The sequence below is a fragment of the Carlito syrichta genome, unplaced genomic scaffold (genome assembly GCF_000164805.1).
Source record: "Carlito syrichta isolate Samal-C Ts95f unplaced genomic scaffold, Tarsius_syrichta-2.0.1 Scaffold306946, whole genome shotgun sequence".
Classification (NCBI taxonomy): domain Eukaryota; kingdom Metazoa; phylum Chordata; class Mammalia; order Primates; family Tarsiidae; genus Carlito; species Carlito syrichta.
In genome coordinates, this window is record NW_007251042.1 from 466,026 (window position 1) to 482,355 (window position 16,330).

The 16,330-nt window shown below is 37.0% G+C and overlaps 1 protein-coding gene across 2 annotated transcripts in view; it reads left to right on the forward strand.

Annotated features, from left to right (window-relative positions):
* The window catches only part of PPP3CC (protein phosphatase 3 catalytic subunit gamma), a 59,259-nt gene that overhangs the window by 25,939 nt on the left and 16,990 nt on the right, over positions 1-16,330 (forward strand). For both annotated transcript variants that reach the window (XM_008063551.1, XM_021715266.1), the window contains exons 6-9: positions 9,002-9,079; positions 9,169-9,263; positions 12,991-13,116; positions 14,720-14,791. In XM_008063551.1, the coding sequence (XP_008061742.1) occupies positions 9,002-9,079; positions 9,169-9,263; positions 12,991-13,116; positions 14,720-14,791 (371 nt within the window). The remainder of the gene's footprint in view (positions 1-9,001; positions 9,080-9,168; positions 9,264-12,990; positions 13,117-14,719; positions 14,792-16,330) is intronic.

Genomic DNA, 16,330 nt, shown 5'->3' on the forward strand with positions numbered 1-16,330 from the left:
GATATTGTTGTCTGACTGTAAATGATCTAGACTATTTGCTCCTAAATATCACCTATATACTTTTTTAAAAAAAATAAAATAAAAATTTGTTGACTCTTTCCCCAGAGATTCTGATTCACTAGATCTGAGGCAGAGGAATCCTGTTATGTTGCAAAAGTTCTCCAGCTTTTGGAACCTCTGGTATAGACAAAGATATAAAAAGACCAGGACATTGTGAACTAGGCCCAGAACATTTCCTGGAAGTTGACTGTTGTTTTAAATTTCACATGTGAACTTTCATTGTGATTTGACTCTCAAAAATAGGAAGATATAGGAAGCTGGAAATAAAATTATTTTTAATCTCAGTGTTTTATTGTGATGAATAGTGCATGCATTTAGTCCCCTAAACATCTCGTAATTGGTTAAGAGAATGCATTCACTAAATGAAATAAATAACACACATAAAATTTTGCCATTAGTTTTAGTGTTCTCTAAACAACCTTTTTTCATTTCTTCATGCCAATTTTTTCAGTGACTAATATGATGAAATCATTTACTTTTGTTTTTGCATTTCTATGTACTGATACTTTATTTAATATATATTGTTGATTAACTAACACTAAACTCATAGCCAGCAACACTCTAACTCATGCCTGAACAACACTTATATTTAACACTTGCATTATATTTAAGTATAATTTGCATTACATTTAAGTACATTTAAGTCTTTGATCCATTTTGAGTTGGTTTTTGTATATAGTGTGAGAATGGTCCAGTTTCATACAGTTTTCTCAGCACCATTTACTGAAAAGAATATTCTTTCCCCATTGTATGTTCTTGGCACCCTGTAAATATGTGGGTTTAGTTCTGGATGCTCTGTTCTGTTCCAATGTTCTATATGTCTATGTTTATTCCAGAACTATACTGTTTTTTATTGCTATTCCTTTGTCTTATATATATATATATTTTTTTATTTATTTATTTATTTTTTTTTGAGTTGTAGTCTCACTCTGTCACCCAGAGTGGAGTGCAGTGGCCGCTCCCGGCCACCACAGCCTCGACCGGCTGGGCTCCGGTGATCCTTCTGCCTCAACCTTCCAAATCACTGGAACTACAGGCGCACGCTACCACAACTGGCTAATTTTTAAAAATTTATTGTAGAGATGAGGTCTCACCAAGTTGCCCAGGTGGGTCTCGAATCCTCGAGCTCAGGCAATTCGCTCACCTCAGCCTCCGAGGTGCGGGATTACAGGCTGAGCCACCGAGCCCGGCTTGTAATATATTTTGAAATCAGGAAGTGTGATGCTTCCAGCTTTTTTCTTGCTGAGATTACTTTGGCTGTTTGGTGTCTGGTAGTTCCAGGTGAATTTCTGGATTTTTTTCCTATTTCTGTAAAGAATGACATTGAGATTTTGGTAGAGATTGCATTACCTCTGTAGATCACATTGGATAGTATGAACATTTTCACAATATCTTTTCAGTCCATCAGTGTGGATACTTTTCTGTTAGTGTCTTTAATTTCCTTCATCAAGACTTTGTAATTTTCATTGCATAAGCCTTTCACCTCTTTGGTTAAATTTATTCCTAAGTATTTGATCATTTTTGTTGCTATTATAAATGGGATTGTTTTCTTAATTTCCTTTTTGATAGTTAATTGTATATAGAGACACCACAGATTTTTTATGTTGGTTTTGTATCTCGCAACTTTTCTGAATTTGTGTATTAGTTATATTTTTGTTTAATCTTTAGGGGTTTCTACTGTAGATGATTATGTCATCTGTAAATAGAGATAGTTTTACTTCTTCCTTTCTGATTTGGATGTCTTTTATTTCCTTTTCTAGTCTAATTGCTCTGGCTAGGACTTCTAGTCCCATGTTGAATAGAAGTAGTGAGAGTGAGCATCATTGCATTGTACCAGATCTTAGATGAAGAGCTTTCAGTCTTTCCCCATTGATTATGATGTTAGCTGTGGGCTTTTCATATACGATCTTTATTGTGTTAAGTTCCTTCTATGCCTGTTTTATTGAGAATTTTTATATCATGCATGGATGTTAAATTTTGCCATACTTTTTTTCTATATCTATTGAGATAATCATGTGACCTTTATATTTTATTCTGTTAAATGCGGTATCTCATTGATTCATTTGTGTATACTGACCTATTATACTATGTTATAATCCTTTTAGTATTTTATTGAGGATTTTTAAATCTATATTTATCAGGGATGTTAACCTTTACTTTCTTTTGTTCGTTTGTTCGTTCGGGTCTCTCAGTCACCCAGATGGGAATAAACTGGCATGATCATGGCTCACCACAGCATCAACTTCCTGGGTTCAGGCGATCCTTCCACCTCAGCCTCCCAAGTAACTGGGACTATAGGTGTGCACCACCACACCTGGCTAATTTTTTGTAGCGACAAGGTCTGCTGTGTTGCCCAGGATGATCTCAAACTCCTGCTATCAAGCAGTCCTCCCACCTCAGCCTCTCAGAGTTTTGGGATTATAGGCATGAGCCACTGCACCTGGCCTACTTTTGCTGTGGTATCTTTGTCAGGCTTTGGTATCAGGGTGAAGCTGGCCTCATAAAATGAGTTTGGAAGAATTCCCTCTTTTATTTTTTGGAAGAGTTTAAGAAAGATTGGTATTAATTCTTTGTTTGATAGAATTCACTCATGAAACCCTCTGGTCCTGAGCTTTTCTTTCTTGGGAGGTGTTTGATTACTGATTCAGTCTCCATATTTGTTATCAACCTGTTCAGGCTTTTTTATTTTTTGAGTTGAAGTCTCACTCTGTTGTCCAGGCTGTAGTATAGTGTCATGATCATGGCCACCGCAGCCTCGACCTGCTGGACTCAGGCAATCCTCTGCCTCAGCCTTTTAAGTAGTTGTGACTATAGGTGTGTACTGGCATGCCCAGCTAATTTTATTTATTTATTTATTCATTCATTTATTCATTTTTAATTGTAGAGACAAGATCTCACCATGTTGCTGGTCTCAAACTTCTGAGCTCAGGCAGTCTTCTTGCCTTGGCCTCCCAAAGTGCTGTAATTACAGACGTGAACCACTGCACCCACCCCTGTTTAGGCTTTTTATTTCTTCTTGATTCAGTTTTGGTAGGTTATATATTTCTAGGAATCTGTTTCTTGGTGTATAATTGTTCATTATAGTCCATTATGATCCTTTTTATTTCTGAGGTATCCATTGTAATGTCTCCTCTTTCATTTTTTATTTTATTTATTTGGGTCTCTCCTTTTTTTGTAATCTAGTTAAGGGTTTGTCAATTTTACTTTTTCAAAAACCCAATTCTTAGTTTTATAGATTTGTTTATATTGTCTTGTTTTACTGTTCTCTTTTTGATTTATTTCTGCCCTATGCTTTATTATTTCCTTTCTTCTGCTAACTTTGGGCTTATTTTATTCTTCCTTTTCTTGTTTTTTGAGGTGTAAAGTTAGGTTGTTTATTTGAGACCTTTCTTTTTTAACCTAGGCGTCTGTTGCCATAAACTTCCTTTAGTTTATATGCCAGTAAACAGTACAGCTTTTGCTGTATCCCATACATTTTAGTGTGTTATATTTTCATTTTATCTTGAAATTTTTAAAACTCCTTTTTGATTTTCTCTTTGACCCGGTGGTTGTTCCAGTATATGTTGCGTAGTTTCTACATATTTGTAAATTTTTCTATTTTCTTATAGTTATTGATTTCTAGTTTCATTCCATTGTGGTGGGAAAAGGAAAAGATACTTAGGGTGATTTAAATATTAAATTATTATTATTTTTGAGTGAGGTTCTTATTCTGTCACCCAGGCTGGAGTGCAGTGGCATGATCATGGCTCACCACGGCATTGACCTCCTGGGTTCAGGCGATCTTTCTGCCTCAGTCTCCCAAGTAGCTGGGACTACAGGCATGCATTGCCACACTTACCTAATTTTTTAATTTTTATTTCGGTAGAGATGAGGTATTACTACGTTGCCCAGGTCTGGACTCAAGCAATCCTCTCGCCTCGGCCTCCCAAAGAGCTGGGATTACAGGCATGAGCCACCACGTCTAGCCAAAATATTCTTAAAGTTTGAGACTTATTTTGTGATCTGTTATCTTAGAGAATATTCCACATGCAATTGTATTCTGCTATTGGATTAAAAATTATCCTAATATGTCTGTTAGGCCCATTTGGTCTATAGTGTTATTGAGTTCTGCTGCTTGCTTATTGATTTCTGACTGGATGATTTATGTTTTAGATACTGGTGTGCTGAAGTCTCCTACTATTATTTTATTACTGTTTATCCCTTCAAATCTGTTATTATTTTATATATTTAGGTGCTTTATGCTTTATGTTAGCGTACACATATTTTTATGATTGTTTTATCTTTCTGTTGAATTAGCCCTTTTATCATTGTATAATGACTTTGTCTCTTTTGACAGTTTCTGACTTAAAGTCTATTTGTCTGATAAAAGTATAGACACTTCTGCTCTCTTTTGATTATCACTTGCATGAAATATTTTTCTCCACCCCTTCACTTTCAGCCTGTGTGTGTCCTTAAATCTAAAGTGAGTCTTTTGTATCCCAACTGTATGTAGACTGCATATGGTTGGATCTGGTTTTTTACTCCTTCAGTCATACTGTGTCTTTTGATTGGAGAGTTAAAGTAATTATTGATAGACAAGGACTTACTATTGTCATTTTGTTGATTGTTTTTTGTTTTGTGGTTCTCTTGCTCCTCTCTTTTTCTCTTTATTTGCAATTTGATGATTTTTTTAAATGGTGAGGGAGTTGCCACTGTGCTTTTTTTTAAATGAGGTCTGAAACATTTTGTAGTTATAGCAGTTTATCTTAAGCTGAGAATATCTTAATTTCAATCACATACAGAAACTCTACACTTTATTCCCCCCGGCACAGTTTATATGATTCATGTCAGATTTTAATTTTTTCTACATTATGTTTTCGTTAACATATTTCTATGGTTATAGTTAGTCTTATTGCTTTTGTAATTCAGTAAGTTATATACCAGTTGTTTTGCTGTGTTGCCCAGACTTGTCTCGAACTCTTGGGATCAAGTGGATTTTCCTGCCTCATCCTCCTGAGTACCTGGGACTGTGGATGATTGCCACCACAATTACCTTTATACTAGCTTTTTATTTTATTTATTGATTCAGAGTCTCATTGTCATTGTCACTCAGACTGGAGTGCAGTGGTAAACCCATGGCCACCGCAGCCTCAACCTGCTTGACTCAGGTGATCCTTCTTCCTCAGCCTTGCAGGTAGCAGGAACTATAGGTGTGTGCCACCATGCCTGGCTAATTTTTTATTTATTGTAGAGATGAGGTCTCGCCAAATTGTCCAGGCTAGTCTTGAACCCCTGGACTCAGACACTCCTTTCACCTCTGCCCCCCAAAATGCTAGATTACAGGCATGAGCTGCTGTGCCCAGCCACCTTTATACTAGTTTTACAAGTGGTTTATGACTGGGTGCAGTGGCTCATGCCTATAATCCCAACCTGGATTACAGGCAACATAGCAAGACCTCGTTTCTGAAGGAAGGGAGGGAGGGAAAGAAGGAGGGAAGGAAAAGAGGGAAAGAAGGAGGGAGGGAGGGAGGAAGGAAGGGAAGAGAAAGGAAAGAAAGGAAGAAAGAGTGGCTTATGTGCTACCATTACAATATTACAGTATTTGTCTTAATGTTTCCCTTTAAAATGAAATTTATACTTTCTTTTTTTTTGAGTTGGAGTCTCACTCTTTCACCAAGACTGGAGTTCAGTGGCCTCTGCCGCCTCGCCTGCTGGGCTCCGGCGATCCTTCCACCTCAGCCTTCCAAGTAGCTGGAACTACAGGCGCGTACTACCATGCCCGGCTAATTTTTGATTTTTTGTTGTAGAGACGAGGTCTCGCCAAGTTGCCCAGGCGGGTCTCGAACCATGGGCTCAGGCGATCCACTCACCTCGGCCTCCCAAAGCGCTGGGATTACAGGCTAAGCCATTGAGCCTGGCCGAAATTTATACTTTCATATGCTTTTGTGTTGTTTGGCATCTTTTTATTTCAACTTTAAGAACTCCTTTAGCAGTTCTTATAAGGTCAGTCTAGTGGCGATAAATTCCCTCAGTTTTTGTTTGCCTGGCAAAGTCTTTAACTCCCCTTCATTTTTTTTTGAGTTGGAGTCTCATTCTGTTGCCCAGGCTGGAGTGCAATGACATGCTCATGGCCACCGCAACCTCGACCTGCTGAGTTCAGGCGATCCTTCCACCTCAACCTTCCAAGTAGTTGGAACTGCAGGCATGCGCCACCATGCCCAGCTTATTTTTTGATTTATTGTAGAGATGAGGTCTCACCAAGTTGCCCAGACTGGTCTCGAACCCATGAGCTCAGGCAATCCTCTCACCTCGGCCTCCCAAAGTGCTGAGATTATAGGCATGAACCACCACGCTTGGCACTCCCCTTTATTTTTAAAGTATAGTTTGCCAGGTAAAGTGTTTTTGGTTGACAGTGTTTTTTTCTTTTAGTACTTTGAATATATCATTCCATTCTTTCCTGGCCTATAAGGTTTTGTCTGAGAAATTCTCTATAGTCTTCTAGGAGCTCCCTTGTATCTATCTGACAAGTAGATTTTCTTTTGCTGCTTTCATTTTTTTTCTTTTGATAATTTTATTAGACTGATCTTGATGTTTTACTTATCTAGAGATCTTTGGACTTCATGAAATGAAATGTTTATTTCCCTCCCTATATTGGAAAGTTCTCAGCCATTATTTTTTTTAAAATAAGCTCTCTTCTCCATTTCTGTCTTTTTTCTCCTTCTTTAAATTCTATAATGCATATATTGTTTTTACTTGATGGTATCCCAGAATTTCTATATATTTTTTACACTCTTTTTCATTTTCTTTATTGTATTCCTTTACCTAGGTAATTGCAGATGACCTCTCTTCGAGTTTGCTGATTCTTTTCTTCTACATACCTGAGTCTGCTTTTAAGCTCTCTGTTGAGCTTTTCAGTTCAGTCATTGTGTTCATCAGCTTCAGGATTTCTTTTTGGTTCTTTTTTATGGTTTCTGTTTCTTTATTAAACATCTCATTTTATTCATGTATTGTTTTCCTGATTTCATTTAGTTATCTGTCTTCTCTTGAAGCTCATTGAGCTTCTTTAAGATGATTATTTTGAATTCTTTGTCATACAATTCATGGATCTCCATTTTTTTAGGGTCAGCTGCCAGAACTTTGTTAATTTTTTTTGGTGGTGTCATGTTTACCTGATTCTTCATGTAGCCTGCTTTAATTATTGTCTGTACATTAGAAGGAGGAGCCACCTCTTTACATTTTTATGGACTAGTTTAACCAGTAAAAAAAACCCTTCTGTTGAGTCCCTGGACTGATGAAATTGCCTGTATTATTGTGGTTGAGAAGGTCTGGAGCTGGATCATGGGGCTGCACTAGGGTTCACAGTCAGTGGGGTCTACTACCAGGGGCATGGACAAGTCTTCTTTCATGTTCCTGGGTAGGGAAGACTGCCTCTGGAACTCAATATGGTGGTACTTGAGCTGGGTCACAGGACTGGTTTAGGGTCGACTTAGGTCCAATTAGCAGCCCTGTTGCCAGGGAAATGGACAGATGTACCTCCCACCAGGTTCCTGGAAAGGCATACTGCTACTGGACCATAGTAGAGTGGGGCTGGAGCCAGGTCACAGTGCTTCTTTGGTTTCACAGCTGGGTCTTGTTGGAGGGGTCCATTACCAGGGACAGTAACAGGCATGGCTCCTCTCAGGTCCCTAGACTGATGGGGTTGGTGGCAGGACTGTAGACAAGTGGAACTGGTACCAAATCTACAAGGGATGGGCTGATTCTGAGTCTGCAGCTGGCATCAGGGTCAGTGGGTTTGCCTTCTCAAAGCTACCTTAGTCATGGGTTTCACCAAGATTTCATAGCCACCTGCCTCAATCCCAAGGTTCTCACAAAGGCAGTTAGGTTCATGAATGGCTGACAAATTTTTGTTTCTGTTGGGGGACAAGAGCTGGAGACATTCTATTTTGCCGTCTTGCTTATATCACCTACAATCTGTTTTAAAAGCAAATTTTTCATAACGAGCGTAATGGGAAACAAAGAATTTAAAAATAAAATAAATGACATCTGGGTAAATCCAGGCTAATTTTGTATTCTGTAATTCTTTCTATCAGATTATTTGTCATTTAGAGAGGTAATGGTACTAAAAGAATATTTTTGGAGTATATGCAAATATCATATCTTGTTAGTTGTGGTTGGTTAAAATATTCACATCTACTCCCAAAAATATTCCTGTATCATATTGTTTTGGTATTTATTACCTGTGAAGCTATAAATGAGTTCTTTTACTTTTCTAACAATTTGATAACTTGATGTTGGAAGAAAATTGTGTGTTCAGTTTTAGCATGTATTATACACACATAAACACAATATCATACTTTTTTATATCAATCTTCTGGGAAAATTTTTATTGTGTTGTTGTTATGAGTTGAAACAAACAAAAAAGGTGAAGGAACTCTTTATAATTTAGAGATGTCTGTTATTTTCATACTTGGTCTGTAACGAGGTATATCAGTGAAATAGAAAAACAGAATGATAATTACTAAGGTATTAATAAAATTTCAGTGGTATATAAAACCTGTAATCTTTTTTTTTTTTTTTTGAGTTGGAGTCTCACTCTGTCACCCAGACTGGGGTGCAGTAGCCACTCCTGGCCACCGCCGCCTCGACCTGCTGGGCTCTGGCGATCTTTCCGCCTCAGCCTTCCAAGTAGCTGGAACTACAGGCGTGTGCTACCACACCCGGCTAATTTTTTTATTTTATTGTAGAGATGAGGTCTTGCCAAGTTGCCCAGGTGGGTCTCGAACCCACAGGCTCAGGCAGTCCATTCACCTCAGCCTCCCAAAGCGCGGGATTACAGGCTGAGCCACTGAGCCCAGCACCTGTAATCTTCAAACAACTCAAATTATCTGGACATTTCCTCTTCTTCCTATTAAAAAATAATTGTTTCAATTCTGGATTTATGTTTTCTAATTGTCTTTTTCAGTTACCCTGCAGTTTGTGAATTTTTGCAGAACAATAACTTATTATCGATTATCAGAGCACATGAAGCCCAAGATGCTGGGTAAGTTTTGTTAAAATTGTACCAAACCAAATATCACTGCAGTCTTTATGTGTAATATGAAGACAGATGGGCTGTTATCTCTCTTCCAGGTATCGAATGTACAGGAAGAGCCAAACAACAGGCTTTCCATCACTTATTACAATTTTCTCTGCCCCCAATTACCTAGATGTCTATAACAATAAAGGTAAAGGAGTCCAGCAATATTTGACTTTGAATTTGTGAGTAATTGTGAGCTTTTGTTTAATTATATATGTATGTGTGTATTATTTTAAAATGTAAATTTTAAATAAGAAGAAAAGAGCTCTTAGGTGAAACAAAGACCAAGAAATTTAGAATTTGTGCTGCTACTTGGTCTTTATATCCTAAGGAGTATTGGGCTCTTTGTGAGCATAAATTATGATTATAGTAGGTCAGATTTGTACTACTGAATCAAAATATATGAAGAATTAATTGCTTAAGACATATTAGAACAGTTAGCATAAATTATTAGTTTTGGTTAGTTTGTTTATAACAATACATTAAAAAGTCACCACTGGCATTTTAATGTTTGTAAGTTGCTGTTTTTGCTCTCTTGAGATATGGCATAGGTAGAGTGAATAGTGTACAAAAAGTCAGAAAAAAATCGTTTTAGTTGAAGCCCTGTCAGAAACTAACAGTGTGACTTTGAGTAAGTCAGTCTTTCTAAACTTCAATTTCCTGTATTAAAAAAAAGAGGAATGAATATGCACATGCCTTTTGTTTCAGACATTCTATTTCTAAGACATTATCCTGTTAAAGTCTTTTTTAAAATTTGAAACTTAGGTGATTCATAGTTCATAAGTTTTCTGTCAAGGCAGTGGTCCCACCAAAAAAATTCATGTCTCTATAATAATTTTGTTGTTTATAAAGTATGACTATAAAATAATACAACTATATAATAATAGCAAACATGCCAGAACGAATATATCCAAATGAGTATTGTCCCTTCAGAGCAGTTACCTTGTGAGGCTATCCACATATTCCAACAGTGCTGTCCTTGTTCAGAACATTTTTGGAACTCCTCTTTTGGCACTGCCTTCAGAGTCTGCGACACATTCTTTTGATTATCCTCAATGATGGGAAATCTTCGTCCTTTGAGGGTGGATTTGATTTTTGGACAGCCAAAAGTCATTTGGAGTCAAGACTGATAAATGAGGTGAGTGATCAAGCTAGATGATAACATTTGGGGTCAGAAACAAGGTATGATTATAAGATAATGAGACTGGTTTTTCTCGTGTTGCTGATACAATGGCTCTGGAGGCACTTCCAAAAGAGGAGTTCCAAAAGTGTTTTGAGTAATGGCAGCATCTCTGGATTAATTATATGGTAAGGCAGCAAGTCGTGTTGAAAAGAGCACACAATGAGGAGTCAGAATTCTTAGTCTAATCCTGCTTTACTTTGATGTGTGTCACATTTAACAGTTTATCTTTAAAATATCTGTCATCTAGGGGTGTTGAAGATAAATTAGAATAATGAAAATAAATATTAAAGCATTGTCCAAAGTATAAACTGCTGTAATACTATAACTTTTTACTGTTATTGTGCCTGATGTGATGATATCTAAGGACCACACTCATCTGATATAAAGATCTGGTGTGTTTGTTGTTGGTGGTTTCTTAAGTCTCATTACTTTATAGTCATACCTTGTACTATGTAGTTGGGGAGAGAAGCTTCGAAGAGGACCAAAATATACCTCATTTATTCCATTTAAAAGTAAACTATGGAATTGCACATTTTATTTAAACCTGATTTGGTTCAGTCATTTCAGTTACTTGTCCACTTTCAAAAGACATTTCTTTGGCTTTAGTTGTCTCCTAGCCAATATTTCGTTTTTATTTCTTATCATTCTTCTCTGAATCTTAGCTATCTCACAGTACTTTGCTTCTCCCTAGGTTTTTTTATTATTTCCTTTTTTCTAATATTTCCAACATATTAACAAGTTACTTTTATTCTTTTTTCCTCCCTTAGCAATGGTATACACTTGTATTGGTATACTTGTGTTGTTATGTGTCTTCAGAGACACTCAGCGGCCCTAGACTTCATGTTTGTAATGCAGACTTTCCCTTCTTATTTCTTTTTTAAACTTAATTACTAAAAGTACCTGTTGATTGTCCAGTGGATTTCTCAGTGTGCTAAACTGAAACATGCTACTTAGATCACCAACCACTATACAGTTTAATTTTTGTCCCATTCTAATCTGATTTTGTTCTTGATTATTCATTTAGTAAACTTTTAAAGTCACAATCCATTCTACTGAGTTTTCTGTTCACTTTGACATAATTGGTAACTGTATCTCAAAATGATCTTATTTTCTTTGGTTGTTTCTTAAGCATTTTCTAAGGAAGAAGCTAGAAAATGCGGCATCTGAAGCCACCTCTATTGGTATTAAAATTATTCCCCATACAAGCACCTTCTGTTTTGAAAAAGGCAATTCTGTTGCCCTTTTTCTTCGTCTCTTTCTTCTAATGTTGCTTTTCTTTCATATTCCTTAGGCTTCTTGGTATATGCAGATATTTCTTAGTTCCATTGGTTGCATGAAAGACCCTTAAGTCATGATTTTTAAAGATTCTTATTTATGTTTTTTTTTTCTGTCCACTGAGAACATAGCCAAAAGCAGTCTTTTAAGCTCTTATTTCTAATCATCCACTATTGAAACCCACCTGCCACTTCTTTTTCCTGTGTAGATTGAGGGAGTTGTTGAATAATAATATATGATATATTCATCTAACCTAAATAAAATACATGTACGTGAAAATAGTGAGACATGTACATTGTAGCCAGCATTAAGCTTTTAAGGACTGGAGATTCTATTTTTGTGTATTATCTTTATAACCTGTGGTGTACATTTTAGATATTCAATAGCTTAAATTTTGAGTATACTGCATTATCCTGTGACAAAGAAATAGGAACTAGGATGTGACCTATATCTGTCATTTCTAGAGAACTGTTATAACCCTATTCTATTTTATGACCACTGTAAGAATAATTAAGAGAATGGTACAAACAACCTTGCTGGTGATAAAGACTAAGAAATTGGAGTTTAAGACTTTTAAAATATAAAGAAAATCAGTTTGACATCAAAGTATCTGCAATTATATGAACTGGTTAATATTAAGCATTTACAGCATGGTGGCAATATCCTGACTGTGTATAGGAGAAAAAAATAATTTTAAACCCACTCTATTGTATGCAGAGATTATTTAATCTACTTTTGAACTTGAATTGTAAATTGCTCGAAGTTTGTATTCCTCACTATGAATTGGTAACTGCTATGTATAAACTCCCATTGAGTTTATAAAATCGTTGGCTCTGGCTAAGGACTAGCACAACAGGCTGTGTCCATTTAATGAGTGATATTTACCCTCAAAAGAGAGCTGTGATTACAACCATTTGGCCTATAAAAGGAAGTTATGGATAAATTTTTCTCATGTGAATCATAAGGATTCTTTTTTTTTTTTTTTCTTAAATTTTTTTTGGATTTTTTTATTGTAGAGATGAGGTCTCACCAAGTTGCCCAGGCTGGTCTAGAACCCATGGACTCAGGCAGTCCTCTCACTTCAGCCTCGCAAAGTGCTGGTATTACAGGCTTGAGCCACCGTGCCCGGTCGGATCTTAAGGTTTCTGTATATACTTATTGTGCAGTGACCCTTTGAAGTTTCCATTTCTTTTGTACTTTTATTATATGAGCTCTTCAGGTAACTTTGCTCCTTGGAATAATTCTTAAGAGAATGAACCTTATAAACTGCTTTAAAATTTCTCATCTACCCTTCACCTAACCTTGAGTTTACAAATAGAAAGTAAGTTGAATTCTGTGTAGTACGTACACAGCTATACACAACATTCCAGTTGCCATATTCCTCTATGCCAGGTTTACTTGCTTTTTTCCTTTTTAGCTGCTGTGTTGAAATATGAAAACAATGTCATGAATATCAGGCAGTTTAACTGCTCTCCACACCCCTACTGGCTTCCAAACTTTATGGATGTTTTCACATGGTCTTTGCCTTTTGTTGGGGAAAAAGGTAAGAGAACTAAGCCATCTGGAATTGGAACTAAGTTGTTTTGACTAGTAACTGACCATACCTTATAGTTGCATGAGCCCCTGATGGTTCAGAAATGTTTTTCTTAAAGTTAAAAATGCTTTCTAATTTTATTTTCTACAGTTTGTTTGTTTGAGACAGGGTCCTACTCTGTCACCCAGGCTGAAGTGCAGTGGCACAATCCTGGCTCCGGCAGCCTCAACCTCCTGGACTCAGACTGTCCTCCCACTTCAGCCTTCCTAGTAGCTGAGACTATAGGCACATGCCATCATGTCCAGCTAATTTTTGCTTTTTTTATAGAGATGAGGTCTTACTATATTGCCCGGGCTGATCTTGAACATCTGGGCTCAAGCAATCTTCCTGCCTTTGCTTCCCAAAGTGCTGGGATTATAGGCGTAAGCCACTGCTTTGACTGATTTTTTTTTTCCAGTGAAGAACTAAGACATACAAAGATTTTTAATTGGTTCTTAAATTTTAGTTCTAGTCTATTATGATTTATTCTCTTTTTTTTTTTTTTGAGTTGGAGTCTCACTCTGTCGCCCAGACTGGAGTGCAGTGGCCGCTCCCGGCCACCGCAGCCTCACCTGCTGGGCTTCGGTGATCCTTCCACCTCAGCCTTCCAAGTAGCTGGAATTACAGGCTTGCTCTACCACGCCTGGCTGATTTTTTTTTATTTATTGTAAAGATGAGGTTTCGCTGCCCAGGTGGGTCTCGAACCCGCAGGCTCAGGCAATCTACTCACCTCAACCTCCCAAAGGCGCGGGATTACAGGCTGAGCCACCGAGCCTGGCTGATTTATTCTAAATATTAATTTAAGGTAGCTGTCCTGCTTTGATCAAAATATTAAAATAACAGTTACCATTTTCTCAGTGATTTCTTTAATACCAAAGAGATTTAAATAGGATTTATTGTCCTTAGAATTGTATTTGTACAACTACACAAATGAGCTACTCAAATATAAAATAAGCCTGTTGGACATAGGCCTGTTGGCTTAACTTCCATATAAAATGGGAAGAAATTTTTTCATGGGCATATCAGCAAGGAAAAAGCTCTGAACAGCAATCTAACACAACCAAGTAGTTATATGATAGAGTCTTCAAAGACTTCAGACTTTACTGGAGCAATTAATCTACTAGAATTCTTTTTAAACCTGAAGTTCTATATTTACTGCTACTCTTTTATTTTTTTTTGAGTTGGAGTCCCACTCTGTCGCCCAGAGTGGAGTGCAGTGGCCGCTCTCGGCCACTGCAGCCTCAACCTGCTGGGCTCTGGCTATCCTTCTGCCTCAGCCTTCCGAGTAGCCGGAATTACAGGTGCATGCTACCATGCCCGGCTGATTTTTTGATTTGTTGTAGAGATGAGGTCTCGCCTGCCCAGGCGGGTCTGAAACCCGCAGGCTCAGGCAATCCACTCACCTCAGCCTCCCAAAGCCACGGGATTACAGGCTGAGCCACCGAGCCCAGCTCTACTGCTACTCTTTATAGCTATTCTTACTAATATAATAATAATTTTGCTATGCTTATTTAGCATATATATGTTTATTTATATAGCCACATTAAACTTTGGACTATTTTGTCTTATATAGTCACAGAGATGCTGGTTAATGTTCTCAACATATGTTCTGATGATGAACTGATTTCCGATGATGAAGCCGAAGGTAAACTTTTCCTCCTCTAAGAAGTTTTGGTTTTAGTTTATTTTGAATATATTTCTTTGCCTTATTAAACGAGAATTATATTTATTGTAGAAAATAAAAATAGAAAAATCAGGAAACCATAAGAAAAAGTCACCCATAAGTCTACCATCTCATATATATCCACTATTAACATCTTGATGTATACTGTTAGCTGTCTTTTATCTTTGCATGCATTTTTTTCTTTTTTTTTTTCTTTTTAACAAGAGTAAGGTTATATAATAATAGTATCATGTACTTTTACTTTTTTTCATAGACTAGCTAATGGATAGATAATTATCCATGTTGACCATTGTTTGTTTTAACCACTCCAGTATTGTTGGACATTGGAGTTTTTCCATAACTTTTTCCTTTTAAAATACCTATAAGGACCGGGCTCGGTAGCTCAAGCCTGTAATCCCAGCACTTTGGGAGGCTGAGGCGAGTGGATTGCCTGAGCCTGTGGGGTTCAAGACCAGTCCGGGCAACTTGACAAGATCTCATCTCTAAATAAATAAATAAATAAATAAATAAAACACCTATAGTTTAAAAAATTTGTACAGATAAATCTTTACATATGTCTGTAACCAATAGTTATTACATATTCGATATGTGCCAACTGCTGTTCAGATTCTTGTTCTCAATAAGCTTATATTCTAGTATAGGGAAGACAAACAACGAGTAAATATGTCAGATGGTGATATATGCTACAAAAGAAAGTAAAGCATTGTTAGAAAATCAAGAATAACATTCTATTATTTCCATAGGCTGCACAGAAATTGAATATCTGTGTCAACTAGTACTTAAAATGTTAAGTCTGATTCAAATAACCTCTAGAAAGACTGTGCCAGTTTACATTTTGTGTGTAGTCCATAGTTTATAGTGCTCTCTCCAGTACTGTTTTTTATACTTGTAATAATCTGATGTTTTAAAATTTTTAATTTGTATTTTTATGATGACTAATGAACATTTTTGGGATATTTATTGGCCATTTTATTTCTCTTTTGTGACTTGTCAATTTATATAGTTCATTCATTTTCCTACTGGGTCATATGCATTTTTTTTCATTTTTGGCATGTGTGGGACCTTTATATACTAACACTTTGTTGTATTTGTAGCCAAGTATTTTTTTTTTCTAGTGTGTTATGGGAAGTTTTATTTTATTTTATTTTTTTGAGTTGGAGTCTCACTTTGTCACTCAGATTTGACCTGCTAGACTCTGGCGATCCTTCCACCTCAGCCTTCCAAGTAGCTGCAACTACAGGCATGCACTACCACACCCGGCTAATTTTTGATTTATTGTAGAGATGAGGTCTCGCCAAGTTGCCCAGGCGGGTCTCAAACCTGTGGGCTCAGGCAATCCATTCACCTCAGCCTCCCAAAGTGCTAGGATTACAGGCTGAGCCACCAAGCCCGGTTGGGAAGTTTGATTTTAAAGATAACATTAACTTGTCTGAGAATGCAGGAGATTCTGAAAGATGGTGGTCACTTGAGCACAAATCTCTAACTGTCTCATTTGCTCCG